Source organism: Asterias rubens, chromosome 21, assembly GCF_902459465.1.
Source record: "Asterias rubens chromosome 21, eAstRub1.3, whole genome shotgun sequence".
In the NCBI taxonomy this organism is placed as follows: domain Eukaryota; kingdom Metazoa; phylum Echinodermata; class Asteroidea; order Forcipulatida; family Asteriidae; genus Asterias; species Asterias rubens.
Window position 1 is genome coordinate 2,603,778 of NC_047082.1, and position 13,133 is coordinate 2,616,910.

At 38.9% G+C, this 13,133-nt stretch overlaps 1 protein-coding gene across 1 annotated transcript; it reads left to right on the top strand.

Annotated features, from left to right (window-relative positions):
• Positions 1 to 632: 632 nt before the first annotated feature.
• LOC117304391 (cholesterol 24-hydroxylase-like) lies at positions 633 to 11,684 on the top strand. Its single transcript, XM_033788821.1, has 13 exons — positions 633 to 939; positions 3,962 to 4,042; positions 5,379 to 5,460; positions 5,819 to 5,979; positions 6,398 to 6,536; positions 7,310 to 7,423; positions 8,000 to 8,231; positions 8,459 to 8,531; positions 8,958 to 9,042; positions 9,631 to 9,741; positions 10,152 to 10,243; positions 11,084 to 11,150; positions 11,447 to 11,684. Exons 1-13 carry the CDS (start codon positions 770 to 772, stop codon positions 11,588 to 11,590), a joined length of 1,551 nt encoding a protein of 516 aa, XP_033644712.1. The 5' UTR covers positions 633 to 769; the 3' UTR covers positions 11,591 to 11,684.
• Positions 11,685 to 13,133: the final 1,449 nt, after the last annotated feature.

Genomic DNA, 13,133 nt, shown 5'->3' on the forward strand with positions numbered 1-13,133 from the left:
TCAGTATTTTTCAAAATAATGACCTCGGATAGAAGGAATTATGAGTTTATTAATAATAATGTGTGTTAGGAGTTTGAACAAATAGAACAGAATGAAGTGTTTTTTAATTAATTGTGCACCATACTTTAGGTTTATTTTTATTATGTATGAATTTATTTGGCAACTTTATGAAAAAGGCATTCAAACTAACATCATTCGGGTATCAGTAATTGGTTTTCAATTGATGGGACCAACAGGAAACATTTATATATTTATTATATTTTTAATCTTATTTAATCACATCTTTTTAATTATAAATAAACAAATTAATCTTTCGCTTATTGGATGTATATTAGTTTTCACTGCATACTGCGATTCGATATTGTTGCACACTTACTGCAGTTTTTGACAACTTATTGTCGGGATCTCGACAATATATCACGTGACCAATTCCAAAATCGGCATTCGGCCAAGAGATTGTTAAACTAGCTAACCAGTCCTTATAACAGTGTTAACCGCGGTGGTGCAAACCACCACCGCGGTTAACACTGTTAACACTGTTATAAGGACTGGTTAGCTAGTTTAACAATCTCTTGGCCGAATGCCGATTTTGGAATTGGTCACGTGATATATTGTCGAGCTCCGGATATCCACCATCCAGGGGCCGGGTGGTGCAAACCACCACACACAATGCAGCAGGGTCCGGGCGGACATGATTGCGTATGCAAAACCGTCTGAGATATTATTTTAGCCCAAATGCGATATTAGTTGTGCCTTCTTGGAGTCAAAGATGGAGAATGCAGAGTTAATGCCCACGTACGGCGTGTACATGGTGTATGTTTTAGGTGGTTTTCTGGCCAGTGTTGTTGGAGTAGTTCTGCTATTGATTACGTTTTGGACTCTGTACACACACAGAGTACACCAGAAATATCGGCACATACCTGGACCGAAGTTAGGACAGTAAGTATAAATTATGATTTAATTCAGGTTTTCTTATGTAGTGGATTTGCCGGTACTATGAAGGCCTTTGTTGGCGTTTCTCGGTTTGTGTGTGGTCCTAAAAATAGTCTAGGTTCCTAGACCATTGGTGTTGCGTGGTCACACAAAACCAACGTTCCGATTATGCACGGCAAAAACTGTACACAGGACATTTGCAACGACGGGTCATAACTTTTTTATTGTTTTTCGGCAAATCTCCCCCGACTTTCCGGTGGAGCCAATCAGAGGCTGCGTTGCGGTTGGCTCATGAATAATTCATCAGTGTTGTGCATGCAGTGTGTACAATGCATGCAGTAATTGCGTTGCATGGCTTTTGCTATACTCTGCATGTGTGTGTGTGGGTATAATTATGTTTTTATCGGAGTATAATAATGTCCAGATCAGTACGATTTGAAACTTTGCCACATGGTGGAAATACGATAAAGGAAGGTTTGCGGTACCACCACAAACCTTTCTATGTATAATATCCAGATCCAGACTACTGCATTGCCATGATGCAGCTTGAAATGCGATCGTGGCGTTATGCTCCCGACGTGCCAGGGCCCACACTGATGAAGCCTGTATTGGCTAAACAATTTGCTTATAGTTAAATAGTATTGCTTAGCAGAAACTGGTTACCAGCCAATTTTTAATTAAATTTGAAATGTTGTAGACTTATGCCTAGTGCCCACCTAAATTTTTGGATAGTAAAGCAATTTTGTACAGTATTTTCTGCTTTAATAACAGATATTAACTGGTGGGCCCTGTAGTGTTATTCACAGTGAAAGTTTTTTAATCTTGGGGGAAGGAAATCTTGAGGGATTCAAAAGCGTCTTTGTGAGAATGTATTTTGAAACGTAACCGTAGCTGCAGATCTTGGAACGTAAGCGTAGCTTGACTCGGGATTGAAAGCGTACTTTTTGATATTGTAGCGTAACCTAAACGTATCTTGGAGTGTATAAGCGTAGCTGAGTAGCTGCGTAGCTTGGAACGTAACAGTATCTTTTGGAGCGTAAGCATATCTTGGAACGTAATTCGTAGCTGCGTATCTTGGAACGTAAGCATAACTTGACATGGGATTGAAAGCGTACCTTTTGATATTATAGCGTAACTTGAAGGAACATAAGCAGATCTGTAAGAGTAGCTGTGTAGCTTGGAACGTTGACATCTTTTGGAACGTAAGCATATCTTGGACTGAAGCGTAGCATCTTGGAACATAGAGCTGCGAACACGTAGCTGCGTATCTTTGAACGTAAGCATAGCTTGACTCGGGCTTGAAAGCGTACCTTTTGATATTATAGTGTAACTTGAAGGAACGTAGACCTAAGCGTATCTTGGAACGTAAACGTAGCTGCGTGTGTTGGAATGTAAGCGTAGCTTGACTCGGGCTTGAAAACATACCTTTTGATATTATAGTGTAACTTAAAGGAACGTAGACCTAAGCGTATCTTTGAACGAAAACGTAGCCGAGTAGCTGCGCAGCTTGGAACGTAACCATATAATATTTTTTGGAATGTAGTCGTAACAATATCTTTTGGAACAACTCATGAGAAATTGACAATTTTGATTGCTTGTCGGGTGGCGACTACTGCTATTCAACTCCCAGTTATTTGAGGCGAATAGTCAGGTCATAAATTCCACTAGTTGCCCAGTTTAATCATTACCTCAAAAATAACTCTTCATTCACAGAATTAAAAAATAATACTTTGTTTGGCAAAATTATGCTTTGAGGGAATTTGTTTTAGCATTATTTTTATTTCAACCTTTTATAAAAAATTCTCATAATATTTTAAAGCTACTCACACAATAACACTGTTAATATAACCATGGAGGTAGATGCAATATTCCTACGTTTTGACATCATCAAAATTACCTGAAAACTCATAACAAAAAGAAATTAGGGGGCCATGAATCAAAATGGAGCATTGGAACGTTGCAAAACAACGGAGTCGACACCCGCAAGCTAGGAGTTCATAGCGCCCGGGATTTAACACCTCCAACCCCCACGAGAAACGGCATGGGCGGTACGTGATATTCCACAAGGCTTATTTCACGTTCCGATTGCTCCATGCACGCCGTGAGGCCATACAAGCGTCCGTTACACGGACTCTCTGAATGCTAATCTTACGTTCGATTTTTGACCATTATTTACGATTTCAAATCATCACGTATCCATAATCTGAATAGGTACATGTAGTCTATACTTAATTCACTGTTTTCCTTTTAATAGGCCTATAATGACCACGGAATTACTCTTTGAGCAAAGATTATTAAAAATAGAGCGCCGATCATATTGACCTTTGACTCGGTCTAGTTCAATTCGTCACGTGATATGAATATTGCATACATTAAAAGTAATTTACATAGTCTGGCCACGCCTTCAATTTGCAAATGTCCTAGACCTTGGTGAGCGCAGGACATGGGGAGATCCGGAAATCAGAGAAACAGAGCGCCCGCTAGCGTTCGTTCATTACAAGCGTGTACAGTTTTTGCCGTGCATAATCGGAACGTTGGTTGTGTGTGACCGCGCAACACCAATGGTCTAGGAACCTAGACTATCCTAAAAACGGTAAACGAACATGGGGGGGGGGGATGGGGGGGGGGAAGGAAGTTAAAATGAACGAAAGAGGGGGTTCTCACTCTCAGCATCAGAAGAAATTCTTACACAACAAACTGGGGCTACCATTACCAAAAAACTATTTTCATTAGTTTAGTGTCTACCTATACAATCTTACGATAAAAACCACCATTTCTCAACCAATCAAGCTGGTAGTTCTGGACTTAGTAAATATGTGATTGAAGTTCGGCTTTCTTAACTTAAGGTAATTGAAAATATGAATAAAACTGCGAACAAATTAATACCAAATGGTATTAATTTGTTCACAATTGTACAAGAACATAACTGTATGTCAATATACCCTGACTTTGTCACTTTGTATGCAACGGGCGATTCCAACTTGGGCTAAAAATGTAGTGTAATGTTGTGATCTTTTCCACATTTTAGCTTCTACAAAGGACACATTAAAAACTTTCAGGATCAGCTGAAGTCTGGTGAGAAGATTGTTGGAGATCTCTTCCGTCAATGGTAAACAAAAACTAATTAAACTAGACATCAAGTGTTTGGGAACAAACACAGAGCTGTTCCTTTTTAATTTTCAAGGTTCAAGGGGTCTATAATTGAAAAGAAACTGAAGATCGGTTGCATGGTTCTTGAGATATGGTCCCACTTCCGGTTGACCCGGAAGTAAAGGTCAATTTGGGGTCAAGGTAATCCAAGTTCAATCTTTAGAGCTCAAAGGGTCTATAACTGAAAAGAACTTGAACATTGGTTGTGCAGTTCTTGAGATAAGGTCATACTTCCGGTTGACCCGGAAATAAAGGTCAACATGGGGTCATACCTACCCGATGCGATTGTCCAATGCCAAAGGAGCCCATAACTGAAAAAAGTCTGAAAATCGGTTGGGTTGTTTTTGAGATAAAGTCCAACTTCCGGTTGACCTGGAAATAAAGGTCAACATGGGGGTCTCAGTTTTCAAAGCTAATATTTAATGCCTAAGTAGTCTATAACTAAAAAAAGTTTGAAAATCGGTTGTGTAGTTCTTGAGAAATGGTCCCACTTCCGGTTGACCCAAAAGAAGAGGTCAAAATGGGGTCACGGATTTTCCCCCACAAAATTTAATGCCTTAGGAATCTCTAACTAAAGAAAAAAATTAAATCGGTTGTGTAACTCTTCAGATTTGGTCCCACTTCCGGTTGACCCGGAAGTAGAGGTCAAATCGGGGTCACGGTTACCCGAGGCAATTCTCCTATGCCTAATGAGTCTAATACTGAAAAAAACTTTGAAATCGGCCGTAAACTTCTTGAGATGTAGTGCTGCAAAGAAAAACTCATTAAAGCTTCTACTTAGCATAAATTAACACGTGATGACGTCACAGTCTTAAAATTGTATTTTTCGTACTAATGAATTTCATAAGGTACACGATGGTATGCAACTTACCCCAATGCAATGCCTTTTGCAAAATCTCAATTTTGTATTGCATTAACCGTGGAGAAGCTATTGCAATGCGTTGAAAGTGACTGCATCGAGTTTATGAGGTACTACGTTGTACCCATGATGCCAAGATTTTTAATTAACTGTTAATTATAGACATACTTTGATTGATTTTAATGGACTAAAACATCTCTTATTAGAATCAGTTACTCCAATCCCCAAGGAGTCTATATCTACAAACAGTTTGTAAAAAAAATCATAACTCCTTAACCAGTCATTGGATTGATGAGGTAAAACGTTGTCACCAATTCATTCACTCACTCACCACGAACACCTTGTTTTTGTAGTAAACAAAAACTGTACATGTACCTCTAGTTTAAAATGTTTTGATATGTTATTAAATCCCAAGATTTCTTTTGCTTTATTGTAGGTGCATGGAGCATGGACCAATCTGTATTTTGTTTTTCTTTACTCGCCCAGTTCTACTTGCCTGCTCACCAGAAGCTGTGAAAGTAATACACATTTTAAAATCTTTTTAGTAAAAATTCACAGATATTTGTTGCATTTTTGCCAAAAATAACCACAAAGTGAAGTTAAATGAACATTACAGAATTGGTTGTTGCTAATAAACCGGTTGCTTGCAATGTAAGCACTTTATGTAATCCACCATATACATAAACTGACAAACCTGTAGAAGTTTCTGAAACTCAGATCGATTGGCCATCTGGGTGACATTTTCCTCATAAAGATGCCCGTAACAAGAGTAAAATTGCCGTTCCCCGTCACGAGCGAAATTCAAGGCCTAGGTATATGACATCTTTAGACAATATCACTGCAAGATTCGTCTCTTTTTATTGTCACTTTTTCCAGGAGTTGATAGTTGCGTCCAAGCACCCCAAGGATCCAATGCTCTACAATGATATTGCCAAGCTGTATGGGACAGACTTTCTGGGATATGGCCTCGCGACCGAGATGGATCACAGTATCTGGGCCATAAGACGAGGGATTGTTGATCCGGGTTTCCACAGAAGGTAGGGCCTTAGCCGAGAATCTCTTCTGGTTTTGTAGTTTCAGATGTTTCACTGAATCCAAAATAAGTTAAGTGCCTTGCTTAAGGACTACGAGCGCCAAGACCAGGGCCCAATTTCATAGAGCTGCTTAAGTAGAAAATATTGCTCAACAATTTTCTGCTAAGCAGAAACGGGCAGGATACTAGTCACAATTTGTACATGTGTAATGGTAGTTTGGCTGTTAACCTTATGCATAATTTTGGTGTGATCAGCTACTTTTTGTGCTTTTAAAAGCAGTTCTATGAAATTGGGCCCAGGACTCGAACCCACCGAGTCTCTGCTGATCAGTACAAGTTAACAAGTGCACTTGATCGCTCATCTGCGATATCTGGGTCAGTTTCCCTTGTGGGTTTATTCCTTGTTTTAACCTCTCTTGTAGGTATCTGAAGCAGTCGATGACTCAGTTTAATGACTGCGCTGACTTGATGATAAAGAGATTGCATCCGAAAGCAGATGGGCTCACCAAGGTTACCATGCTGAATGAGCTTATGAAGGTCACACTGGATGTCATCGCCAAGGTGATAAATGCAACCCCCTTCCCAATTAAAAAAAAAGACTTGTCAGCCGCAAGAAGTCCTTTGGGTTCCCGGCCAAAAATATCTAGAACTCTGAATCGAACTTTCTCGCAAACCTATCGCAAATTGTGACTGTGGTATAAAAGAAGCAGTCAAATGGAAAGAAATGGAAGAGAGAGACTTATCACAACCTAGTAGTAAAGAGCACCGGATTCAAGCTCTGGTGTTTCTGATCGGCAGAGTGTGGGTTCGAATCCCGGTCATGACACTTGTGTCCTTAAGCATGACACTTAACCATGTTTGCTTCGTAAAGTTGGGGAGGTAGTGCTTTCTGCTCTACCAGCAAGGCTTCTGATGGATGATACCCAAACCTACATTTGTATGGACTGTGAAGGGGGTAACCCTGTTTCAGCCCCAGGAGTAGGTGGCAACGGCCCCTTGAAAAATAGTTGATTTGTAGCCCACACCTTGAAGTGGCCTTCAGGCCGTGTGTGTCTTGCAACTTGCATAACGAAAATCAACAAATTGGAAAAAAATGATTTCATAGAAAAAGCAAGGGGTTAACCATGAAGAATGCACAAGGGGGAAGGGAAGGGGATGGTTCGACAACAACACGCTGGAAACACAAAAGATAAACTTAAACGATAGTGAATGAGTCGAACTAGAAAGGGATTATCTTTAAAAAGATGGTGCAAATAATACCATCATAGTTAATGTTGAATTTGAATGCTGAAAAATAATTGGCATTAATCTGTGGTTTTTCTATTGGTGTTTAGGTGGCGTTTAGTTGTGAGCTAGAGATCATGGGAGAAGGAGTTTCGCCTTTCACCGAGGCTGTGCAAGCAACATTTAGTGCACTGCAAATGAAAAAAAAAAACCCCTTCATAAAGGTATAGAATGAAAGAATCTCTTTGTTAAAAGTGCTATCTTTTTAGGCCGAATAGTCGACTACAGCTACGACTTTGGCTAGATTACTGTGTCATCATATGTGGAAGTAAGCAAGTCCTTAGCATTAAGCCTGGGAGACTAGAGAAATTTACTACTCGACAAGTCGTGCCTCAAATAGTTAAGACTTTGAAATTAGTCATGACTCATTTTTAATTCCCACGTTGCATTGCAGCATATTGTTTGCCACAGGCGCAATAGAGTGAAATTTGTGCTGAAGGATTGTGTCACTGATGTCCAATTGTGTTTCGTAAGTAATTATGTTGTGAACAGTCGTGAGCAACACAGTTGGTTAACCAAGCAGGAAGTCGCGACTACTTTTGTAGTAGTTGTGGTGGCACGAATAGCTGAGTAGTTGGATAGCGGTAGTTGCGACTCGACTAAGCAACCAATAGTCGCAATTTCGACAATAGACTCACTAGTCGCCCAGGCTTACATACAATGTACATAAGCTGCAATCATTAGGTCTGCATTGAACAATCTCCTTTGAACTCTGACCTAACTATTTTGATTCACTGCAGTGGAACCCATTCAAGGCGGCAAGAGAACATCGTAAGAAAGTACGCCAAGCCTGCTGTCTCATTCGAGGCCTTGCAGTGAAGACTATTAAGGAGCGTCTGGCAGCGATAGAGAAGGAGGAAGATGTACCCACTGATATCTTGACTTACATCATCAACGCTACAGAAGGACTTACTCATCAACATTATAAGATGCAGAACATGGTGGATGACTTCTTTACTTTCTTCATAGGAGGTAGTTTCTTTGTTCGTTAATTTCTTATTTCGCTTTTTTTGCTTGGGGCAAAAAGATGAAAACAAGATAAACTTTATTAATTTTTTATTATATATTTTTTTTGAGTGAGAGATGGATTGACTTATTTATTTATTGGGATATTTTTTGATTGATTGACTTGATTGATTGATTTATTTGATTGATTGATTGATTGATTGATTGATGGATTGTTTTTGTTGATTTTGTAGGCCAGGAGACGACGGCTAACCTTCTTGCCTCCGCTTTGTTGCAACTTGGTCTTCATCCAGAGATCTTGTACAGGTTAGTCTTGCTCTTAAAAGACACTGGACACCTTTGGACTAAATTGGTCATCGAATTTGCAAGAGAATAATGAAGAGAAAAAACACCCTTGATGCATATTATTATTTGTGTGCTTTCAGATGCCTAAAAGGCCTGAAGTCTAATATAAGTCTAATATTATTTGAATGAGAAATTACGTCTTTCTCAGAAAGAGAGAGAGAACCATTTCTCCAAATGTTTTATACCATCAACAGCTCTCCATTGCTCGTAATCAAGTAAGTTTTTATGCTAACAATTATTTTGAGGAATTACCAATTGTGTCCAGTGCCTTTAAACGATAGTCACAAGTTCCATTTAACCATCAAACGCAGACGCATAACCTAATATTTTATTTTCACCGTCATTCAAGTATTCAAAACCTACTTTCTTTCTTCCTGATTGACACAGATTGAAAAATGAGGTGGAGAGTGTCATGGGAGATAAAACTACAGTAGACTTTGAAGATCTACCCAAGCTACAGTACATGGCAGCAGTAGGTTACTTTTTGGTCACAACTTTGTTATGGTCCAAATCGCTGGTTTTTTTTTGCTGTTCTTTAACCCTTTACTGTCTGATCATAGATCATCCACACTGGTTTTGAATGATAGATAATCTATGCTAGCCTTTAAAATGGTATCACAGGGTAAATGCATCTACACAGTTCAAAGGCAACCTTCCTACTCTGTGACTATTTGATATCATCCACTGTGGTTTTGAATGATAGATAAACTATGCCAGCCCATAAAATGGTATCATGCATCTACACAGTTCACAGTCAACCTTCCTACTCTGTGACTATTTAATATTATCCACACTGGTATTGAATGATAGATAAACTAGTCCAGCTTGCAATATGGTATGACCTGTTGAAGGCAGTGAAGCAGAATAGTTCTATTTCCTGGACTAGGTCACAAATGTCTCACATAAACCTAAATGGAGAAACCTAAGAAATATTTGCAGCAATGAATTGCATACAAAAAGGATATTTGAAAAACAAAAACAAAGTGTTTTTTCATCACTGCAGCTGTTTCTTATAATCTTAACAAGAAAAAATAATTTGGCTGTTGTGATTTTTTTGCAGTTCCTGAAAGAGTCACTGCGTTTGTTTCCACCTGCGGGAGAAACTATGCGTTTGACATCTGAGGAGTGCTACATCAATGGATACAGGATACCAGCTCAGACAAGCTGTTTGGTAAGTAAAACAAGGGAAGTCGCACGGTTGTGTGCACCATGAATTGCCACGGTGGATTAACGGCCCTGGGGTGGATTTCACAAAGGCAGTCCTAACTTAGGACTAGTCCTAGGCAATGCTATAAGATATAGGACTGGTCCTAAGTTAGGATCAGTAACCCGTCCTAACTTAGGACTGGTCCTATCTCTTAGCATTGCCTAGGACTAGTCTTAAGTTAGGACTACCTTACTGTAAACAAAGAATCGGCGCTTGCTGAAGCAGCAAATTTTTAGCTTATGTCAAGCGTATTTCACGGGCAAATTTGAATGTTGACAACCTTTTGGTTGTTTTTTATTCAGATTAAATTCACCATAATAAAAAATAATATTAAATTCTAAACATTGACATCAGTTTACCAATTGTTTTGACAGGTATCCTTTTATGTTCTGAGCCGTATGGAAAAACACTTCAAGGATCCTTTGCAATTTGACCCTGATCGTTTCACCAACAACCAAGATGAACAGTAAGTGGATGAATTGAGTTTCATGGCCGAGTGGTTAAGAGCATCGATTTCAGGTTAAAGGCAGTGGACACTATTGGTAATTGTAAAAGACTAGCCTTCACAGTTGGTGTATCTCAACATATGCATAAAATAACAAACCTGTGAAAATTTGAGCTCAATCGGTCATCAAAGTTGCGAGATAATAATGAAAGAAAAAAACACCCTTGTCACACGAAGTTGTGTGCGTTTAGATAGTTGATTTCGAGACCTCAAGTTCTAAACTTGAGGTCTCGAAATCACATTTGTGGAAAATTACTTCTTTCTTGAAAGTTATGGCACTTCAGAGGGAGCCGTTTCTCACGATGTTTTATACCATGAACCTCTCCCCATTACTAGCACCAAGAAAGGTTTTACGCTAATAATTATTTTGAGTAATTACGAATAGTGTCCACTGCCTTAGTGTGGGTTCGAATGCCAGTTGTGACACTTTTGTCCTTGAGCAAGATACTTTACTATTATTGCTTCTCTTCACCCAGGGGTATAAATGGGTACCTGCGAGGATAGAAGTTGATATTGTGAATTTAAAAGCCTTCGGAGCGCCACGGCAGCTTGAGGCTGTATACTCCCCAGGGAGCTAAGAAAGAATAAAGGGATGTTATTGGCCCAATGACAATGACCAGGGCACTAACGGTTTAGTGTGAATTGCGCTTACTAAGAATTTGTTATTATTATTGAGGGTTTTGGATACCAGTGTCCAAGGCACTTAATTGCGTCTGATGTTCCGTCGTGACCAAAGCTTTTATTTGTTAAACACAAAAGTAAGCAATCTTTTATACATCCTTCATTATCAATCTATTTCAGCACGCTGTTCTCCTTTTTGCCGTTTTCTCTTGGGCCAAGAATTTGCATCGGCAAGAATTTTGCAATGGTAAGACTTTGATATTTAACTCTGTCGTTACAATAAGTTTGCAATAGATTTGTACAATTTGAGTTTCTAATAATTTTGGTTTTTACCCATACACCGATGTGTGTTAGCACTGTATACTCAGTACTTAATGAAATTTGAGTTTCATTGGTATTAACATTTGGTAGGAATTGATAACTTCACCTTTGCCTTTTATACCCTGTGATGGGCAATACGATATTATTTTATTGTCAGATTGTTTATTTGAGTTATTTATTTTAACCATGTTCTCTAATTCTTTTTGTTTCTATCCCAACCAGATCGAAACTAAAGTGCTTCTTTGCAAATTTCTTTCCAACTACGAGTTGACTCTGGATCCTGATCAGTCACTTCTGATGGAAACCAAGGGTACTTTACGCCCAAAGGATGGGTGTCGGGTTACTCTTAAGCCCACTAAGGCGTAAGGCAATTTGGTATCTATATTTTGGGAGTGTCGTGGCCGAGCGGTTAAGAGAACCGAATTCAAACTCTGGTGTTTCTGATCAGCAGAGTGTGGGTTCGAATCCCCAGCCATGACACTTGTGTCCTTAAGCAAGACACACAACCATTACTTCGTCCTTCGGATGGGACGTAAAGCCGTTGGTCCCATGTGTTGTGTAAACGCATGTAAAAGAACCCAGTGCACTTATCGAAAAGAGAAGGGGTCCGCCCCGGTGTTCCTGGCTGGATTGGCAGCATATTGCGCCACAGCACCTTGTAAACCATTACATGGTGCTTAAGGATTAGGTCTTATATCTCAAAATTTGAGTACATGAACTTAGTACTTTACTGTTGGACTTGGTACTTGGATTTCAGATTACTTGGCACTCAAGCTCCAGTTCTACAAGGCCACCTTGTACTCGGCAGTACTTGGTACCTGACTGAAAAGTACCTGACTTAAACACTGATTCATAAATACCACAGACTGTTTCTCTACTCCTATTGGTGGAGAATGCGTCACGTGGGGGTGTTTAAACCTTTGATAATGACGAGCTGGAGCTGTTTATAACAAGCTGGCTTCCGCGTGTCGGGCGCGCAAGATTTTCACGCGGAGCAACCCACAACCCACGCGCATCAAACAGATTTTCCCAAAGTTTTTGAAAAAAATATTTCAAACCTCCGATTGTTAATTGTTAAAGTGTCTATAATTGTATTATTTAACATTTTTTAACAAAAGGGCATTTATGAACGGGAATAAAAGAGCAGTGACTCGTTCTTAAACTAAATGTCCGTTTAAAACCTTGCAGGGTCGTTGCCGTGCGATCTTTATCACACGGCCGCCGACCCTGCCGGCTTTAAACGGCCGTTGGAAGAACTCGTAGCAACCCTTTTATTCTCTTAATCAACAATGAATGATTTCAGCAACTGAGTAGATGGTATAAACTGAATCAGGTGAAAAGGTAACATTGTCGGACCTATTTATAGGTGTGATGACAAATTGTAATTTTTTAATTGAAGTAAGATGACAATTTTATGTACTTTTTTCAAGCTTTTTTGGTGAATTTTCATAGTAAAGAAATGTGGGAAATTTTTATTAACTATATTTAATTTGAAAGCTTACTACTAGTCTTCTTATCTTATCTGTTTATCGACTGACTGAAATTTTATCTTTTGTCATTCCCTTCTTGTTTTATTTTAATGTTTTCAGTATTTTTCAAAATAATGACCTCGGATAGAAGGAAATATGAGTTTATTAATAATAATGTGTGTTAGGAGTTTGAACAAATAGAACAGAATGAAGTGTTTTTTAATTAATTGTGCACCATACTTTAGGTTTATTTTTATTATGTATGAACTTATTTGGCAACTTTATGAAAAAGGCATTCAAACTAACATCATTTGGGTATCAGTAATTGGTTTTCAATTGATGGGACCAACAGGAAAATTTATATACTTATTAGGTGTTAGGCCAACAGCCGAACAACTATTGTTATTGTTCTGTTTTTTTTTTTTTTAGGTGTTCGGCCA

Coding starts and splice junctions, on each gene's coding strand:
- LOC117304391 (XM_033788821.1), top strand. CDS start 770: ATGGAGAATGCAGAGTTAATGCCCACGTACGGCGTGTACATGGTGTAT. Junction 6,537..7,309: donor CACTGGATGTCATCGCCAAG/GTGATAAATGCA, acceptor ATTGGTGTTTAG/GTGGCGTTTAGTTGTGAGCT. Junction 9,742..10,151: donor CAGCTCAGACAAGCTGTTTG/GTAAGTAAAACA, acceptor TTGTTTTGACAG/GTATCCTTTTATGTTCTGAG.